Here is a 20,087-nt window from a genome sequence, read left to right on the forward strand (position 1 = left end):
TACATGGGATATTCAGCACCGTATCACAAAGTAAGCTTTGTATTAGAGAATTTTTGCACAACTGGAGGCTAATGGAATGCATTAGCCTTGTTCTAAGCACATGTAACACATGTGCACATGTAACACATGTAATACATGTTCTGAGCACATGTAACACAGGCTAGGCTAAGCTATATGTTCAGGAGGTTATTTTATTAGCACTTGACCCTATGAATATAGTATAGTTTTATACTGGGGAGTTTGCACGTATGGGCCATAATGACCCCTCCTTGAGAAAGCTGCCCCAAAATACATATCAAAGTCATTTTTGTTGTTGCCTTTGACTCATGTCCAGGCTCCTGGTGTAGACAGCCTGGGCCCCTCCCATCTGCCTTAGCAGGAATCTTGAAACCAGCATTTCTATAGAGGACAGAAAAAGACAGAGCACCCCTCACATCATGGGGAGTCCATTCCTGGAACATGCAGTACCTGTGAGTACAAGGTGTCCAGGGCAATGAAAGCAGAAAATGGCAATCGTAAACAAACACTTCATGAATACTCACTGTGTTCCAGGCACAGTTCTAATCACTGTGTATAATTAAGAGTTTGAATTCTTTCAGCGTCCGTAAGGTAGGCAGTTATTATCTTCGCATCACAGGTGAGGGAACTCGTGCGTGGAGTCCTGTAACCCACCTTTTCTCAGGCACAGGGATCCTGTGCAAGGCCAGGAGGGGTAGGCCCCAAGTCAGGGAAGACAGGAAAGCCTGGACTATCACAACCAGATGCCCCGGAGTTGACCGTGAATGGTGGCTAGTAACTGTGTTTGCCAAAGCATTGGGTCCGTGTTGATGTAGGTATTTGAGGAGTGCTATTCTGATTCAGAGGTTTTTATTGGATTATAATTTAGAATTCTTTTCCTCCTGTTCAGTTTTTTTTTGCAAATGTAAACATAAAATGCAGAGGCTGCAGATCTGATGTTCCTACCCACCTCCCCATTGAACTTGGAGCCATGGGGAACCCCTGCAGTGAGGCTCTGGCCCATAGGTACTTTTTCACCACGGTGTTATCATGGTGACCCCTGAGCACTTGGGGGGGGTTCGAGGCAGATGAGGGTGGCTGCCAGCTGCAGGAAATTGACCAGCAGCTGTGCTGACCAGAACTTTTGGTCCTGGGGCTGAGCCAGACCTCTGGCATGTAGTCTTCCCTTTGCATTAAGTCAGTATTATTTGATATGAAATCAAGGCAAAAATCCCACTCTTTTAGTTCTTCATACTAAGAGAAATTGGGTCTTTACACTGAGAAGTCCTCTATCTTCTTAGATATTGTTTTGCATCATAAATACTGGTGTTGGGGGACAAGGGCTTGGGCTGCACATTCCATGTGGCACAGAGGGACACCTTGTCCAGTGTTTATGCCAGGGCTCTGGTCTGGACTGTGGGGAAAGAACATGTATAAATAGGAGTATCATTAGGCTAGGATTTTACTGTATGTTAAATAATCACACATACTCACAGCAAGAACCAGCCTTTTATTTTATGTATTTTCAAAGCTTCAGGGTACACTCCTTGATGGGTATCTTATCAGTTTAGCAAGGTGTCGCTCTGGCACAGGGAAGCAATCAGACCAGGCTATACTAGGAACTTATATTTAAAAAGAAGAAAGAAAGAAAAATCACAGGGAGATGCGAAGATTCAGTTGGCTTTTATGTGGATTTCCCCTTTGATAGAGATTGCACTTGATTTCTTAAAATTTTTTATTTATATCTTTTTTAAGATGTCCTTTATGGGGTGGGGTGGAGCATGAGCAGGGGGAGCGGCAGGCAAAGGGAGAAGCAGACTGCCCTCGATCCCAGGACCCCGAGATCATGACCCAAGCCAAAGGCAGACGTTTAACCCTCTGACCCATCTAGGCACCCCTACACTTGATTTTTTTGATGGAGTCTGAACAAGGATTTTGAGTGGTCTCAAGTTGTCCAATTTTGACACCTTTGTCCTTCTGTATTTAGGTATCATCGGTATGTTTTCCAGGCACAGTGAAATTCCTCCTGAACACCTGTGGGAATTTGGTGTGTGGTTAGTGTAGCTGCAGGACCGATGTTTTCAAGATTCACGGTGGGGCTGAGCACGCCTCAGTTGTACCCCACCCCTTGCCCATCCTCTTCCCGGCATAAAAATAACGCCCTGTGTTCTGGCAGGAAGGCTGTTTTGGACCTACTTAAGGAAATTCTGTGTGAAAGGAAAACACTAGTTTGCTTTACTGTTTCCCTTCCTTTATCATTAATTTGAGCTCTTTTAGGGCTCATTGCTTAGGTTCTGTTTTTCTGGCAATGATTACGGCATATGGGCCTTGTAAATGTTTCGGGGTCCTAGGAGGGTCACCTGGTGGACACAGCAGCAAATGAATAGCTCTGCCTTTCTTTCTCCTGTTTTCAACCTCTCCCTCCCTTCAATTTTGTCATGCTCATTTTTGGTGTATGTTTCTTATGATGAAATTGACATCTTTTGAGGGCTTTATTCCCCCTCCACTGTGAGGGTTAGCTTTGCTGCTATATTATTATTAATATCGTTCAGTATTTTTGTAGCACTTGTCATTCTGATTATTTACACTCCTCCGAAATCCCTCTACCACCCCCCCCCCCCTCTCCTCTTCACAATTACTAACCCAAATAATTACTCAACAGCCTCTGTTGTTTGGTCCTTTTTAGGACAGGAACTGGAGTTAGAGGCATTAATTCTCCTGGCAAAACACATTCTTGTGGGAAAGAGGAGCTGTTCGAAATACTAATTTTCATAAGACTTCAGATTCTTCCTTTTTTGTTTTTAAGATTTTATTTGTCGGAGCAAGAGAGAGAGAGAGAGAGAGGGCACAACAGGGAGAGCAGCAGGCAGAGGGAGAAGCAGGCTCCCTGCTGATCACGCACTCGATTCCAGGACCCTGGGGTCGTGACCTGAGCCGAAGGTGGACACTTAACAGACTGAGCCACCCAGGCGTCCCAGACTTCAGGTTCTTCTTAAACACAATGCATCGGTGTTGCTACTTAGACCGTGTGACATAGTTTTTACGGTACACCTTAGCCTTTCCGGGTGGGATGACCAGGAAGCTGCAGTCAGGCTGAACCACAGATGTGAAAGCAACAACAAACCAGATGCAATAGCCTTTTGGATGAACAAGCCCAGTCTCTGGGTGCCTCTTCATCCAGCTCACTTTCAGTGAGCACAGTTCCAAAACCGGCCGTGGCTGCAGCGGGGTATTGGTTTTCCATCACAGACCCCCAACCCTGTCTAGCCCTTCTGATGCATGAGATCTGCCCAGGAGTCTGCATTTATGTGTGTGCATGGGTGACAAGGTGGGGGCACCCTCCTGCAGAGAGCAAAGCTATGTGGAGAGCCTAAGGAAGAAGGATCACTTGTTCTCAGTGACTATCATCTGGTGAGGAGGGCATGCCGGCAGCTCTAGTGGGACAAGGCAGAATGTGGGAATTAGCCAGCAGTGGGGCAGCGAATGGGGAGGGTGATTATCCAGATCAGGGCGTACAAGAGCCCTCCCCCCCCACAGGCCGACTTCTGAATTGAGCCTTGAGGGAGAAAGTGTGGACTCTGGTATAGGCAAAGGAGACAGTGAGGAGGTTGGAAATGTTCGTGCCTTTTGCTTGGTGTTGGACTTGTGAGGGACGAGCTCTTGGGTCCCCTTTTTCTCTAGTCTCTGAGGCACTGACTTTCTTTGCTGCAGGTCTTATCACCTCCAGAGTAAAAACAGTGCTAAGTGATTTGTGCTGTGAGATCACAACCCATACCCTGATTTAAATGGTCTTTGGGAAGGAGGGAGCCAGCTCCAGGGGCCAGGCACACCGGCCATGTGCTCTTCAGGGTGGCGCTCAGCTCTAAAGGCCTGGCCAGGTTTAGTCCGTGGTGGGTCTGGCCCCCTCCTGCTTCGGAGCAGCACTGGGGTGCAATGAGGGGTTTTCCAGAGAGAAGTTGCAACATGTGTGCATGGAGTTGGTGGGCTTCTGCATACACCTGTTGTCCTTGAACTCAGAAGTAGGTGAGCAGGGACAGACCCATGCTCTTACCGGTCCTGTCTGTAAGCTGCACAGAGGGTAACACAGCCTAAGAAGGGTGGCTTTCTGTGACACCTGGCTTGTTAACTCACAGCTCACACAATAAATTTTTTGTTTGCTTTTTATTTTTAGCAGTGGTTCAATTCAGAATGACTTGGGCGGAGGGCGGTCAGAAAGCATTCACAGGATTTTCCTCTCATTAAGATAGAGACTCTTAATGAATTTCCATGCTAAAGACTATAAATGATGTCAAAAGGTTTGAGGTTTTCTTAGTTTTCTTGAAGAAAGATTAGCCTTTCAAAAGTATGGGTTCTGTTTTTAGATTAGTAGTTTTCAAATGTGGCTTTAAAATGTGTGTGTGTGTGTGTGTGTGTGTGTGTACATACACACAAATCTATATAGAGTCTCCCCACCGGGAGTGTCTGCATCTGGATGCCAGGGGTCCAGGTAACCCCCCTTCGGAAGCCTCGTGGTGTAACTGCTATATACCAGGGTCTGACTGAGGACCTTGAATGACTGGCTCAGGAGCCTGATGTTAGCTCTTAGATTCCCCAGGTAGAGAAAGGGAGGAGAACAGATACATAAACCCAGACCATTCATTTTGACTTCAGCCTTAGTAAAAGTCACACCCTTTTCCCACTAATACTCTTTTCATCTGCTTTTACTGCTCATGAGTATCTTATTTTGTGTTTTGCTGTCCTAACCATTTTCAGTTGTACTAGCCAGTCCTGTTAAACATGCTGTGTTAGAACCGATATCCAGAACTTTCTCACCTACAAAACTGAAACTCTGTACCCATTGAACAATAATGCTCTTCCCCCAGACCCTGGGACCAGTGATCTATCGTCTGTCTCTGAGTTTGATGACTCTAGGTAGCTCATACAAGTGGAATCCTACAGGATTTGTCTTTTTGTAACTGGCTTATTTCACTTAGTGTCATGTAATCAAAGTACATCCCTGTTGTAGTATGTGACAGAATTTTTTTCATTTTAAGGTTGAATAACATTTCACTCTGTGTGTGTGTGTACACACACATTGTATTTTGTTTATCTGTTAATCTGTCTGTCCATGGACACCTGGGTTGCTTCCACCAGGTGGCTATTGTGGATAGTGCTGCTATGAACATGGCTATGCCAATATCTCTTAGAGACCCTGCTTTCAGTTCTTGGGGATTATGTATCCACAAGTGGGATTCCTGCTCTTATGTTAATTCTATTTTTAGTATTTTGGGGAATCATTATACTGTTTTCCATAGTGACTGCACCATTTTATGTCACCACCAAAGTGCACCAAAGTTCCACTTTCTCCATTTCCTCAACAGCACCTGCTATTTTGGGTTTTCTTTTCTTTTCTTTTCTTTTCTTTTCTTTTTTCTTTTTTTTCTTGGTAGTAGCCATCCCAGTGGGTGTGAAGTGATACCTCGTTATAGTTTTGGTTTGCCTTTCTCTGATGATTAGTGATGTTGAGCTTCTTTTCATGTGCTTGTTGGCTATTTGTATTTCATCTTTGGAGAAATTACTCCTTCGAGTGCTGTGCCATTTTTTGAGTTCCTTGATTATGTTGTTGATTTGTAGGAGCTCTTTATATTCTCTGGATATTAACACCTTCTCGTATATATGACTTGTAAATATTTTCTCCCATTGTGTACTTTGCCTTCTTACTGTTGATTATATCCTTTGATACTGTCAGAAAAGTTTTTAAACTTGACAGAGTTCCATTTTTCTATTTTTACTTTTGTTGTCTTTGCTCTCGGTGTCACATCCAAGAAAACTTTGCCAAATCCAATGTCCTGCAGCTTTTTCCCTGTTTCCTTCTTAGAGTTTTATTGTTTTGGGTGTTACATTTAGGTCTTTTGTCTATTTTAAGTTAATTTTTGTATGTAGTGTAAGATAAGGATGTAACTTTTTTTCTTTTGCATATAGTCAGTTTTCCCAGCACTGTTTGTTAGACTGTTACTTTTCTTCACTGAGTGGCTTGGTATCCTTGTAGAAGATCATTGACCCGTGTACACAGAATCTATTTCTAGACTCCGTATCCTTTCCATTGGTCTTTGTGTCTGTCTTTATGCCAGTAACACTGCTTTGATTACTGTAGCTTTGTACTGTTTTGAAATCAGGAAATGTAAGTCTTCCTACTTTGTTCTTTTTCAAAATTGTTTTGACTAGTCAGGGTCCCTTGAAATTCCATATAGATTTCAGGATGATTTCTTTTTTTTTCTGTTTCTGCAAAAATCTCTGTTGAGGATTTGGTAGAAGAAGACTTTTTAAAACAATCACTTCAGGAGTTGGCCTGAATAGTCTTAGCCAAAAATCCTCATAAATATCTAGAAGATGAGACCTACAGTCTTCTACAGATTGTTCTTGCCTCCCTTGAGGAATGGTCACCGTATAGGAAAAACCATTACTGGGTTGTTCCATGAGCCTGTTGCACTACCTAGAATCTCTTCCCAAAGATGCTATCTGCTAGATAGAACCATCTGGCTTGCCCCTTGTCCTCATCTTTGTGACTCGTGTGTACTGAGCCTCCCAGTTGTGTTGGGCTTGAAAGACTGAAATAATTAGGATGAATTAAGTGCAGACCAAGCTCACAGCCCAGAATATCGTGCTCCTGTGTTGAGTGACCACTTCTATCCCTCATCTGAGGATAAGAACCTGCCATCCAGCCCTCACCCCTGGGTGGGAGAGTGTGTCCAGAAGCCACTTCACCACCCCAGAAGGTACTGCGGTGATTACCATGCCATCCTGGGCATGACAGGAGATTTTCAGTGGGGGAGATGTGGTGAGTGGATGTGGTTGGGGAGGTTAGGCATTTTTGAAAGGGAGGGGATGTTCTGAGAAAGTTCTGTTGGAGAATTCACCATGGGGACTGTTTTTCCCCGTTGGCCTATTTTGCCTGTTGTTTCTGAAACCCAACCCCTAACATGCCATTACCTAAAAGCAGTGGTGCCTGGCTGGGAAGATGGTGGGAGGCGAGGGAGATCCCTGTGGGCCCTCTTGCATGGGGGCTGAGGCCGTGTACAGGAGGGTTCATTTTGGCAGCAGCGTCTCTCTCGGATCCCCCATCCTTTGGCTCGCTGTGATGGTGATGATGTTTTTGCTCACCCAGAGCTGAAGTGGAATGTTGTGTATGGCACAGAATCATTTGTCTGCAGGGATGGCCTTCTGATAAGTGCTTCTTCATCCCTGCTATTTCAGAGGGAGACATTGCTTCCCAGGAGCCTCTCTCCTCTGTGGCCAGTGCTGTCTGACCCTGGAGAACAAGGGTTAGGGATGGCTCACAGTGAACTCCTGTGCAGGAGGAGAGACTCGAGAATCCAGTCCTTTTGCCATCCACACCCTTAAAAACCACTCTCCTGATCTAGCTCTACTGATGGCAGTACCGTATAATGCTCGAAAAGCTCTGGGTTTGGATGCCTGTTGAACTGGGTTCAAATCCAGGCATCGTCATTATACAGCTACTGTACCTGCAAGCTTCTTAATCTCTTGTGTAGAACAGGAATAATGGCACTTTACCCTCAAAGTCATGATAATAATTATGATGCATTATCTGCTGCTTGGTGTTGGTTGTCAAAACCTGTGTCTTCGAAATGTCTCCTGCTTGGAACTCCACAGTCTCATTATCGGCACAAGTCTGTACTCTACCCTGGTACTTAAAGTCTCATACGCAATTGCCATACCAAACTTGTCACTTAGACCTTTCAGAGCCTCTGCAGAAATTCTTGTCCTTTCCCATCCCTGGTGCACAGCACCCTCATTCCCAAGTCGCTTGAGCGTGAATGAGCTCCTTGCTCATCTCTCCCCACAGCTGGGTCCACCTAGAGGCCAGACCCCTCGCCCAGGCACCTTCATCAGACCAGGATCCTCCAGAGCTGGCAGTTTGTCATTGTATCTCCGCCTGTGTCCTTCCTGAGATAGGCGTTTGGTGCCTGAAGTCTTGTTCTCAGCCTTGGTCTTCAGGGTGTCTCTTTGCTCATGAGCCACTGAGCAGATCCTCGATAAATAATGTCAGTGAAAACAAACAAAAACAACCCTCCAACTGTCATCTCAGGGTCCGGTTTTATGGACACAAAATATGTGAGAACCAAGCAACTAAAGCATATTTATGTCAGATTGGCTTCACATTAAAAACCTTGTTTCCTTTAGATAGTCGTGCTTCATTCAGTGTCTAGAAAATCGGTCTTCTTTCCTATTTTCATGCTGTGCCTGGGTCAGATCTCAGAAACAGTCAACTCTGTAATCAGATCGCCTCTGATCAGAAGAGAATAGGCCCAGACAGACTTTCTGTCTTTGTTTAAAATTCTTCTAATTACAAACGCAGATTCGTTTTTATGAAGAATGAAAGAGTAACAATGACAACTTAAGTGAAAAATATAGAAATGCCTCTGTTGTATAGCCCGATTCTTCAGAGTCAGAATGTTTTTAGTGTTTTCCTTGGAAATCACAGACTTCTGGTCTTGTCTCCTTTAGTTGACCAGATATACCACCTGGCCTCTCCAGCTTCCCCTCCAAACTACATGTATAACCCCATCAAGACCCTGAAGACCAATACCATCGGGACACTAAACATGCTAGGTAAGTTGTCCTTTCCTCATTTTGCAGCGCTTGCTAGGGATGTTCTAGACAATTCCACGCATAGGACATTGACATTCTGTCAGTTTGATCTTGGTCTGTAGACCCCTTCCTCATCCCCTGTCCATGCTCTTTCAGAGTGCCTTATGAGCCAGGGGACACAGTCATCCTAGTACCTGGTCAGCATGGCCTCAGTTAAATCCCCTGGGAGTGACCACCGGTCACTGTGACCACACATCCTTCTTCTCTTTCCCCTGTGACATGGTATGTGGGCCTCTGGGCTGGAAGAGGCACTGGCGACTCTGACCCAGGGTTGGGCCACTGTGGACTGCACACACCGGGGTGTCAGGAGCGCTCCTGGAGGAGCAGAAGACGAGCCGACGTGATGGGGCTGGCCAAGCTGAGTCCCCGCGTCTAGACTGAACTGTGGGGTTCACTTTGAAGGCGAAAGGTGACCGCATGAACACCGTAAAGGTGGCCGCCCGTGCGCGCTCACAAACACCACACCTCAGATTTATAGCTGTGGTGACCCATACCTATTAATATTTAAATCAGAGACATATGAAGTTTGACACGGGTCTCAAAAGCTAGGGGTCTGATGAGTTGCAAAGGAGAATAAAGGAACCACTTTTTAAAATGTCAAGTGGAGATGGATTTAATTATGGGAACATTTAAAAGAGCTTCTATAAATGGATTTTGGAAAATACAGCACTAAATTTTAAGCCTGGAGACAAGGGATTGTAAGGGCAGTCGGAGATTGGTTTTTTGATCTCTCAGACTAAACATTCTGGGGGGTCAGGCTCTGCATGAAGTAAAATGATTCATTCCCCTAGTCTAGAAAGGGCATTTGTTCTCCTCTTTGTTGCGACCTGCCCTGGCCACCAGAGGAAACAGGGTCCCACTTCTGCTCAGAGCTAAGATGTCAGGAAAGCTGCTTGCTGCCCATTCTTGCCTCCGCCGGCTCCTGCTCCTGCCCACATTCTCTGGCTCCCCCAACTGCCTCCTTCTTACCTGAACTAGATGCCATGGGGGAGAGGCCATGAAGCCCTGGCTGTTTAAGAAGATGGTATTCATGGAACAATCCCCGTGCCCGAGGCACTGTCCTGTCTTCAGATAAGGATCATCCTCAGGCTCTTCTGCCAGGGAACTTGGCCTTGGCATTTCCTGGAGGAGGTGGTATAGGGTCCAGGCACCAGTGGCATGGAGGAGGAAGGGACTTTCCAGGGAACGCTGTTAGAGTTCCAGGCAGAAGAGCCCCTTGAGCCATGGCTGAGATTGGACTCGGAAGTCTGGAAGGAAGGGTAAACTCCTTTCAGGAACAACAGGGACAGAAGCCGAGGTCGCGGAGGCGGTTGCTAGGCCGCAGAGACCCAAGCAGAACTTCATATCCTGAATGGGGAGAGACGCTGTGATTAATCATTTCGCACTTGAGACAAGATGTAGTGAACCCCACTCGGCCCCTTCCTGGTGAGCCCCTTCCCCTTCTGCAGCTCCCTAGGCCTTCCCTGGGCCTGCGCTCAGCTTCTTCAGGTTGAGACTTCTTTGGTCTCCGCATAAACATCTGGGCACTCCAGCAGCGCACATGGGCTCCCCTGGCTCCCCCACCAAGGCGTCCTCGTGGTGATGGAGATGTCTCTGTCCTGAGTGTATCTGCGTCACTGTCATGCTTGTGATACCATACGCTAGTTCTGCAGGTTTTTACTGTTGGGGGAGCGGTTCACAGTAAAGGGTATGCGGTAAAGGGTCCTCTGTATTGCTTTGTATGACTGCATATGAATCTGTAGTTATCTAAGAAGTTTATTACCGAAAAAAAAAAAAACCCAGCTCGGGCCCCTTCCTTTTGAAATTCCTGTCATCATGGTATAAATTATAAAGCCTATAAATTGCATATTGTTCTCCATTCCTCTAACATTTTTTATTCCACTGCACTGTGGCATTTGCACAGATGATCTCCAGATCCTTACTGCTCGGCAGCCCAATTCTCTTGTTCCTGTTGCTGGTCTTCTGTCTTCACAGCTCCTTACTTCCCTCACCCGGTGCTCCCACACCCACCACCCTGGGCCCTGCACGGTGGGGCCTTTCTAGGTCGCCGACCACCCCTCGCAGTGTCTGCAGGGGGCGCATGCGTGCCCAGCTTTACACGAGCAGCTCCGTGTGCAGCGCAGCTGGCCCCTCGGTCTGGTGATGTCTGTGCACACACGCTCCCTGGGGGAGTACATTCGAGAGGCCCCGGGTTAAGCAAAGGGCAGTGAGTGGGTTTCTTTGACTCAGGGCAGCTGTGAGCCTCTGAGGAACTGCTTAACATTGGGAGTTTGTGTCTGGAGGACTTTCTATACTTACAAGACCACCATAGAGCACGATGTTCTAGCCTATTCTCCCTGCAGGGGTCTCATACAGGACACAGTTCAAAGCTGGACACGGGAACATGGAGACTTGCTTTGGAGAAGGAGCTACTGACGCTGAGCCTCGAAGGAGGCAGGAGGACAGTCTAGAGGGGCCAGGGAGTAAGGAGACTGGCTCGGGCACCCTCGGGTGCCTGGTGACCTGTGGAGGAAGTGGCAGGTAGACCAACTTGCAGGGGGGCAGTAGAAGTGAGGGTGCAAAAGGCCTTGCCTTCTGCCTATCAGTGGTAACCCTGAATCCACACCTTCCCAAACTAACAGACTGATTTTTGGCCCTGCCTCCACTTAACGCTATCCGACTAAATACTGTGCTTCTCAGGGTTCATTTGTGTTTTTCTTACTGTTTTTGTTTTTATTTTGGTGCCAATGTAGGTGCAATACGAGGGGATGGTTCACAGTGCCCAAATGATTAGATACGATTCCTACTAAAAAATTGCATAAATTGGCTGCAAAAATGAGCAGGCCCGTGTCATCCCCTCGTTTCCACGAAGCTGACAGCCTCTCTGACTGTATCTTTGCTTTCTGTAGGACTGGCCAAACGAGTCGGTGCTCGTCTGCTGCTGGCCTCTACCTCGGAGGTGTATGGAGGTGAGTCGGGGGGCCCTACAGGGGCACTGGCTCTGGGTGAAGAAGGAAGCAAAAATGAGTCCAGGCTTCCACTGTAAGAAGGCCCTGTCTGCTCTCCCTGTATGTGCACAAGGCAGTGGAGAGACTTCCGAGCTCAGCCATCCATGTCTGCTCTCAGTGGACTGAACCCCTTTTCCTCCTGCGGAAGAACACTCTCAGAGGACCCCATCCTGTCCCCCGGCCATTAAGGCCCCACCATGGATGAACCCACCGAAGTATTTTTCCCAGTCTGCTCTGAAAGGACCCCAGAGATCATTGGTCAGGGATTTCTTTTGCCAGTGGGTGTAGCTGATCCCTGTTCTTCGATGTGAGGAGTGGGTGTGGTGAGCCTGCCCCACCGAGATCTCCGAGGTTGGCCTTCGCTCGCTTGGCACACAGAGAGGTGCTGATTGCCTGTTGTATAGTGATTTCTGGAACAGTCTTAAGTAGGTAGTGCCAGAAAACACCTGAGTGTGTTTTGCCAACCTGTAGCCCCTCCCCAGCCGTGAGGCCTGTGAAGGTGCCCAGCATTCGGACCGGGCGAGGGCTGCGGTGCAGTTCACGTTGATTTCTATTCGGCTCCAGACCAGCTACTGCAGCATCATGGAGATCTGCTCAGTTGACGCAGGGAAAGCTGGACTCTGACGTGGTGTAATTCGTCTGCTACGCATCATTATTCTGGGTGGAGAAGTGAGGAAGTCGGGACAAAATAGCAAGAGATGTGTGGTGGTGTTTTTTTAAATAAGGAAATCAAGTGAAAAAAAATTATAGCAACAGAAATTCTGCTAAGTGCAGGTCTAGTCTTTGTAATCCCCGTGAAAAGCGGCAGCATCATCCACTTTGAAATCTGGGCAGTTAAAAGCAGCCGCCGCCAACCTGTTCGCCTTGTTGCTTTTGGAACAGGCATTGAGTGGACTTGCCTTCCCCCTTCCTGTCCTTCCCAGAGCCAGCCTTCCCAAGGGATTGGTGTGTTTCCCTTTATAGAGCATGGGAGGTTTCCCCTTTGCTTCCTGTGTCACAAGAGGAGTGGTGTTGATAGAGTTCAAAGGACTGAAGCTTTTTAAATGTCTGAAATATGAAGGTACTCCTCTTATTGGTCCAAGAGGACACAGTCACGTGTTTTTCCATGCCCAGCTTTCTTCCTTATTTATTATCTGCGTATTTGATGACACTTTGTGTTCCTTAAGGTTCTTAAATGACCCCAGGGTGTAACTGGCCGACTCTGGGGTTTGATCAGTGCAGTAAACGGACGCATCGTGGAATGGGGGCTTGGTGGGTTAGCCTCACAACATGCTGAGAAATTGGAAGTCAATTTTGACTCCAGATCTTTTATAATGACAATGTGGGGACTTTATAAAACCATCTCTTGAACTTGAGCATCTGGACACCTCAGCCTGGGCGTGCCCATTGAGGGGCAGAGGCAGGGGTGTGGCTGATCTTCTGTTTCTTGCCATTTGCTAAATTTAGGATGGTCTCTTTGGAGTCTAGAAGGCCCAGTTCTTGTCAGAAATCCCCAGAAAAGGTCTGCTCTTCATCATCTGTTATATCTGTGTGAAATTAAGTCACTGGTTTTCTTCTCTTGGGAAATATTCCCCATGGATCCTCCCCCTGATCCTGCAGAAAAACTATGCCTCCTTCTTAAGAGAATTCTAAACCATAGCAGCCGCTCAAGAGGTCAGAATCTGTGCCTTGATGTTGTCACACTGCAGAGGGCTGCCAGCCTCCTGAAGGGGGCCGGCTGGCTCAGGCACCTGTGTGTTCACTTCTCTGTCCTGCGTGGGTCCTGTTGTCCCCATGAGCTGTAGTCAGATTTTGGCTTTAAGATAAGTAAGAACTGAATGTATCATATAGAGTCCCTGTACATTGTCCAGATTTCTTGGCAAAGATTTATACATTTTAAGTGTGGCCGTATGTACCATATACGTTAGGTTTTAATTCACATTCCAAAAATATACTTGCGTTACAAAAGAATTTGTTACTCGGTTTCTTTAAATAGTCTGTTCCCTTGGCACATTGTAAAATGGGATTGATTTACACACCCGAAAGACAGGAATTGGGAAATATAAAATGTATGCTAAAGAAACAAGCAGCCCTCACGGCACTCTGTCCTTCTACCTACATTGACCAAGACACTAATCATCTCACTGAGGTTCTTAGTGAGCCTCTCAAGTTTGTTCTTGGGTTGTTGGCACATGGGAAAGTTCTTGTGTTCTGCAGAGATGCTCGTAAAATCATTTCAGTAAGTACAATGCTTTACTATAATTATGTATTTTATAAATATAAAGTGGAACCATATATCTCTTCACATATATTACATTTAATTATAGTCTTGTTAAGTGTTAACAAGAGGAGAAGCTGGAATTTGAGAAACCTTGGTCTTTTAAATTTTTTTTTTTAATTTTATTTATTTATTTGACCAGAGGGAGATAGAGATCACAAGCAGAGAGAGAGGAGGAAGCAGGCTCCCCACTGAGCAGAGAGCCCGATGCGGGGCTCGATCCCAGGACCCTGGGATCATGACCTGAGCCGAAGGCAGAGGATTAACCCACTGAGCCACCCAGGCACCCCGAGACCTTGGTCTTTTAATTTTTTTTTTTTTTTCCATGTAAAACACCATCCTTAGTTAATATGAGAGGTAAGAGCAGCATGTCACTCTGGAACTTGGGAGAATGGACTGTCCCACACTGATAGGTAAATGTTTACCTTGGTCTTTCTGGAACAATCTTGAGCATCATAAGTATTCATCGTTGAGAATGCATATGAACCTGATGAACACAGACTTTTCCATACTCCTAGATCCTGAAGTCCACCCTCAGAGTGAAGATTACTGGGGCCACGTGAATCCAATAGGACCCCGAGCCTGCTACGATGAAGGGAAGCGCGTTGCTGAGACCATGTGCTATGCCTACATGAAGCAGGTATTGCACTGGGTTCTGGGGGTTTGGGGTGTAGATGCGCAGAACACCTGTTCCATCAAACTCAGAGCGGCGATATGGCAATGAAATGCCGTGATTAAGTCCGCCTGACAGTGGTGACTGGGGAAGCTTAGTTTCCCACTTTTGTAAATGAGTAGTGTTGTCAACAGCTTTTCCTGTGTATGTCCTTTTTAAAAAACAATCTCCCGTGGAGATAAATGTTTCAGTTAGGAGTGCTGTTGCATGGCTCTGAAGGTACATTTCTCTATTGCCTGCTTGCCCACCAGCAGTTAATGCTTCTGTTTTCCTGAAGCCTCCAAATCAGTGAACTTTATTATTGTTATTATTATTTTTTACTTTTTTTTGGACTTATTTAATAGATATAAAAATGAATTTGTGATTTCTTTAATTTGAATCTTTCTAGGGATTATTTATAGTTATTTACTACTGTTTCCTGATTTCTTAATTGTATATTCCCACACCGGGGGGGCTTCTCCCATGGATGATGTCATGTTGCGGATCTGCTCACCCACATGCTGTAGCAGAAGGAGCCCACAAGACTGAGAAGAGGTGGAGTGTCAGGCACCCTGGCTCTGCCTCCATGTGCCTTGGACCTGTGACCCTTCTGTCACAGCACTGTGACTGCAGGCGAAGGCCCAGACTAGCCTGTCTTTTTTTTTCGGTCACCGTCCCTGAGCTTGGACCAGCTTTTGGACGTGCCCTCTGGTTGGGGGAGGGAGGGGCATGGGGTCAAATCATTGCGGACTGGAGTCAGCTGGTGTGGCCTGTGCTCCTAGAACCTGGAGATTTGGATGTCTGTCCCTGGGAGCAGCATTCTGAGGCCGAGGGTCCTGCGTGCAGGTGAGCTCAGATTCAGACAGCCCTGTGTTTTGCATGACGGAAGAGGCATGTCAATGTGCCTGCCACTGAGAGTCCCTGAACGTCTTTTTTTTTTTCTCAGAAGAGAGTTGTTGGGAGCTTTTTTCCTCATATTTTTAATGAAATACCAACATTAGAGACACAGGATACTGTGCCAGTGGAGGTGTTTATTTATTCTGTCTTCTCTCTTAGCCAGAGGAAACACTAATTGCTTTCTAAGCTACTTTGGGCCACCGGCTTGTTATTATCTATTTATTTTAAGAGGCATAAATGAGCTCTGGAAGGACATTGCTTTATCAGTCTTGAGCCCAGAATACTTGATGCCACAGTTTGAGAAGGTCTCTGAGATGTGGAGATCAGCCTTTGGATATGTTGGTGCTTGAGAAAACTAACCTGAAGGCTTGAAGGGGGCACGTGTTGCATTTTACTACAGAATAGGTTTGAAGACTGTTGTGCTTCTCAACTGTGTACTTGTGCTTTCAGTCTTGTGGTATTTCTTAGTTTTTATATAGGGTAAAGCTGGTGGGCAAATAGGACATTTTAATTGATCTCTTAGGGGTTTTTTTTGGTTTGTTTTTTGTTTTTTTAAGATTTTATTTATTTATTTGACAGAGAGAGATCACAAGTAGACAGAGAGGCAGGCAGAGAGAGAGAGAGGGAAGCAGGTTCCCTGCTGAGCAGAGAGCCCGATGCGGGACTCGATCCCAGGACCCCGAGATCATGACCTGAGCCGAAGGCAACGGCTTAACCCACTGAGCCATCCAGGTGCCCGATCTCTTAGTTTTTATTTAGTGAGTCTCTGGAGAACACCTCCTTCCTCAGGGTAGGTGCTCACAGTAATCGTAGTATTTAGTAATAGTAGAGCCAACATTTATTGAGCACTGACTGTATGCCAAGAACTGTGCTACACACCCGGGCACTAGCCAGGGTGCTTTTTTCAAACACAGACCAGCGCTGCATCTGCACACGTCAGCTGGCTCATGAGCTCAGGAATATAGCATCTCGAAAAATCTGGATCTGTCGGCATTTACCTTTCTGCCCACAGAGGTCTTGGGAGGTTAATGGCAGAGGCAGCATTGGCCGGAAAACTATAAAGTCATGTTCCCATTAGAAGCTCCTGTGTATACAGTTGGTGTGTGCCTATGTGTCCCTGATAAGAGTGCCGACACAAGGGTGTCCCTGCATAGCAGGGGCTGTCCTTGGGAAGGACAGTCACTCCCCGGACTACTGCCTCTGCTGTGGAATGTCTGGCATGTGCTTCACATACAGGAGGCCCGAACAGACGACTGTTGCGTGGATGGGAGAGTCAGAGGGTGGTCAAGTCAGTATTGGGTTCTTCCTGGGACACTGAGGGCTCTGAATGTGGGAGAAGTGTATGGATGGTCCTAGGTCTGAGAAAGCCTTGGGGAAGCAGGGCTCTGTGCTTTTTGAGGAGCTTGGGGTCTAGGCTGATAGCACCTGCTATCTGTAGATCCATCCAGTCTCATCACACTGCTCAGCACACCTGCCCAGGGACTCGTGTCTGCCTGGGGGAGTGTTCTGGTCACTGCTGTCCGGAAATGCCACCTGCCCCTCATGGTGAGTTGGTACTTCTGACCTGATGTGATGCAGTAGCACTGCTCCTGCTCCTTCGACATGGCCATTAGGTCAGGGAGGGACCAGATCATTTCTAGTTCTGGTGGTGGCCCAGCAGACAGGTGGAGGTTATGTCTCTGTGGGGACAACATGGTCAAGGGTGGTGGGCTGGGACAGAGGTCACTGGGACCTTGCCTGAATCACAGCTCTAAAGAGGTCTGTGAGGAAGGCGCAGCACGGGCTTCCCACTGTCCCTCCCCTAGTATTTGTGTTACAAGTACTATGCTCCCTTATAGGGAAAGCCCTGGGTCCAAGACCAGGCCCCTTTGGGATCCTCTCTCTGTCTTAGGCTGGATCCTTGGTGAGGAGGTGGAAAAAAACATGGCTGCATTTCCTGTGGTTGAGAGGTGTTTGCGTTCCTGCTCTGTGGCAGGAACAGACAGTAAGAAAACACACATGCGTAGGAAGGAAGAGAAGTTGTTACCCATAATCCTATCTGGAGATGAAAATAAGGACAAAACAAAGGAAAATAAACACCACCCTGTGAAGATTGTGAGAATGTAAACATTTACATCATTAAAACAAATCTTTTACTCAGGATTTTGTCTTAGCTGTCAGAAAGAGTGGGTCGAGCACCTCCTGCCCACATGGGGTTGGCCCTCTGGGAGTGACCTAGCCTTAGGGTGATTAAGGGTTGGCCTTCTGGGTGTGGCCTGGTCTTGGGGGGTCAGGGTTGGCCCTTTGGGTGTGGCTTGGTCTTGGGGAGTCTGTGTTGGCCTTTGAGTGTGGCTTGGTGTTGGGGAGTCAATGTCGGCCCTTTGGGTGTGGCCTGGTTGGGGGGTGGTCAGGGTTGGCCTCTTTGGGAATGGCCTGGTATGTGGCAAATCAGACCCTCTTTGGGGTTCCCACCGGAAAGTGCCTGATTTTCAGAACTCTAACCTTGCTTCTCTCATTTTAGTGGATGTAGCTCTTCTGGACTCTGAGCGCTCAGCAGGGTGCCCTGCAGTCTGGAGGCTGTGCCGTGCTGGGCTGCAGTAGGTGCTGCAGAGGACCCGGACCCTGTGGGCAAGGAGTGCCCATGGGGTACTGGCCTCTGTTAGGGCTCAGCCTATAGGGCAAATCTGTTGAACCTCACCTCATTCTCATGACCCCTTTAAGGTGGTGGGAAAGTAGCTGCAAAACTTGTGTTGAGCTCCTCAGCTAGTAAGTGCAGTTTGAACCCCCACCTGGCTGCCTAGCTGCCAGTGGCCCTGGTGGGGCATTGCAGGTGAGGAAGCTTGGTTCAGCTAGAGAAGATGCAGCTGCAAGTCCAAGGACATTGGTGCTCCTCTGAAGGACTGTGGGCAGTGAGGACACCCAGAGCCAGTAGTCCACACAGGTTTACTCGGAAATTGCCAGCTGCTTCTTAGAACAGTGTGGGTAGCTAGCGGGGAGCGGTGTTGTGACATGCTCTGTTCATAATTAGAATATTCAGCCTTTAGGGATAGCAGGATAGATTCAAGGCTTTGGGTGTACAATTTAGGCTGTGTGTCTGGAAGCAAATGAAAAAAAAAAAAAAAAAGAATGACCAGCGAGAATGGGAAACCATCAACCTTTGCATATTTTTAATTAGTTATTTTAATAACTTTAGCTCTTTTTTATACATGACACATCTTTCGTAAGTGTAAGTTGTCACTTCATTGTGAAGACTGCATATGGTATGCGGTTTTTATCTTACTCTGAATAAATGCAGTGTATAAGGTTTGAGAATGTAGTCAAGAAAAGAGGTATGAACGATCTTTTTCTAAAGATTTTAAAGATCTGTTTCTAAAAAACTTTTCTGAAGATCTAAAGGAAGATTTTCCCTTTTCCAAAGGATTCTCGGAATTCTGAGTTCATTTTCATGTATGGAAATACCCTAACGTATTTGAAATAGAACTGGATTTCCCAGAAAAATCTGTCCCACATACACGTTTCCAAACACGTCCTTCACAGAAAGAGAAGGTCCCGTGAGTCTTCCAGGGAATGGAATGCGACGGAACCAAAGAGGATTGTCACCTTTACAAAAATATGTGTTCAAAGTTTGTTTTGCAGTGAGCCGTTACCAAGGTGGTGACACCCTGTGCCGCATCCCTGGGAGCCCCACTCAGCATCGTGCCTGGTGTCAGAGCTCTGACCTGCGTGTCTGTGAGCATCTGAGCATAATCTGGACTGATGCTGTTCATGTTAGCAAGATGTGTCTGTAGTATCAGAAAAGCCCTAAGAGAGGCTATTCTGGGGGTCTGGGAAAGCTCAAAATTTTTTCCATAGAAGCTGATGGTGATTGCTTCTTTATATATCATTCCTGCTTCTGAAGGGTTTCATAGGAACGTGTGACTTTCGGATACCAGGAGAAACCTGTCCTTTGAACTTTCCAGGGAGCAATTAAAGTGCACTTTCTCTGTGCCCTTGGATGCAGCACTTGTATAAATGTAGGGACTTGTCTGCATGCTGTGTTCGGTGGTTGGTGTGCATGTGAGCTCCTGGCCCTGCATGAGTAGGACTGTCTGGGATCTGTGGCCCACCCACGGGGATGGGTCTGCAAAACAAGCCACCCTTCATAAAACCGTAGACTAGCAGAGCAGAAAGCCAGAAAACTCAGAAATCATCTACTTTGGGGGTCTCAAGGGTTTTGTTTTATCTTCCAGCATCAGAATACTTTTTTAAAAAAAATTTTATTTATTTGACAGAGTGAGATCACAAGTGGGCAGAGAGGCAGGCAGAGAGAGAGAGGGGGAAGCAGGCTCCCTACTGAGCCGAGAGCCCAATGCTGGGCTCGATCCCAGGACCTTGAGATTATGACCTGAGCTGAAGGCAGTAACTTAACCTACTGAGATACCCAGGTGCTCCTGGCATCAGAATACTTTGAAAAATTAAATAATTGGTATGCTTATTTTAGTTCAAAAAATAGATATTCAACAAGCAGCTCTCCAGTCAAATGTTTGAAGGTTGGGGTGACGTCCCAGAGTCGCCTTGTTTGCCAGTTCTGCCGCTTGCTCACTGAGCACCTGCCCTCCACGCCTAGAAACTGGTAGAGTAGTACTTGACCTCTCTTGGCCCTGGTGTGAGTGTTGGCCTAGCCTGCCAT

At 46.8% G+C, this 20,087-nt stretch overlaps 1 protein-coding gene across 4 annotated transcripts in view; it reads left to right on the plus strand.

The window, feature by feature from the left end:
* Window positions 1-20,087, plus strand: part of UXS1 (UDP-glucuronate decarboxylase 1) — an 89,480-nt gene that overhangs the window by 49,000 nt on the left and 20,393 nt on the right. For all 4 annotated transcript variants that reach the window (XM_059134312.1, XM_059134313.1, XM_059134315.1 and 1 more), the window contains 3 exons: window positions 8,503-8,607; window positions 11,535-11,594; window positions 14,409-14,530. In XM_059134312.1, the coding sequence (XP_058990295.1) occupies window positions 8,503-8,607; window positions 11,535-11,594; window positions 14,409-14,530 (287 nt within the window). The remainder of the gene's footprint in view (window positions 1-8,502; window positions 8,608-11,534; window positions 11,595-14,408; window positions 14,531-20,087) is intronic.

Source organism: Mustela lutreola, chromosome 9 (assembly GCF_030435805.1).
Source record: "Mustela lutreola isolate mMusLut2 chromosome 9, mMusLut2.pri, whole genome shotgun sequence".
Classification (NCBI taxonomy): Eukaryota; Metazoa; Chordata; class Mammalia; order Carnivora; family Mustelidae; genus Mustela; species Mustela lutreola.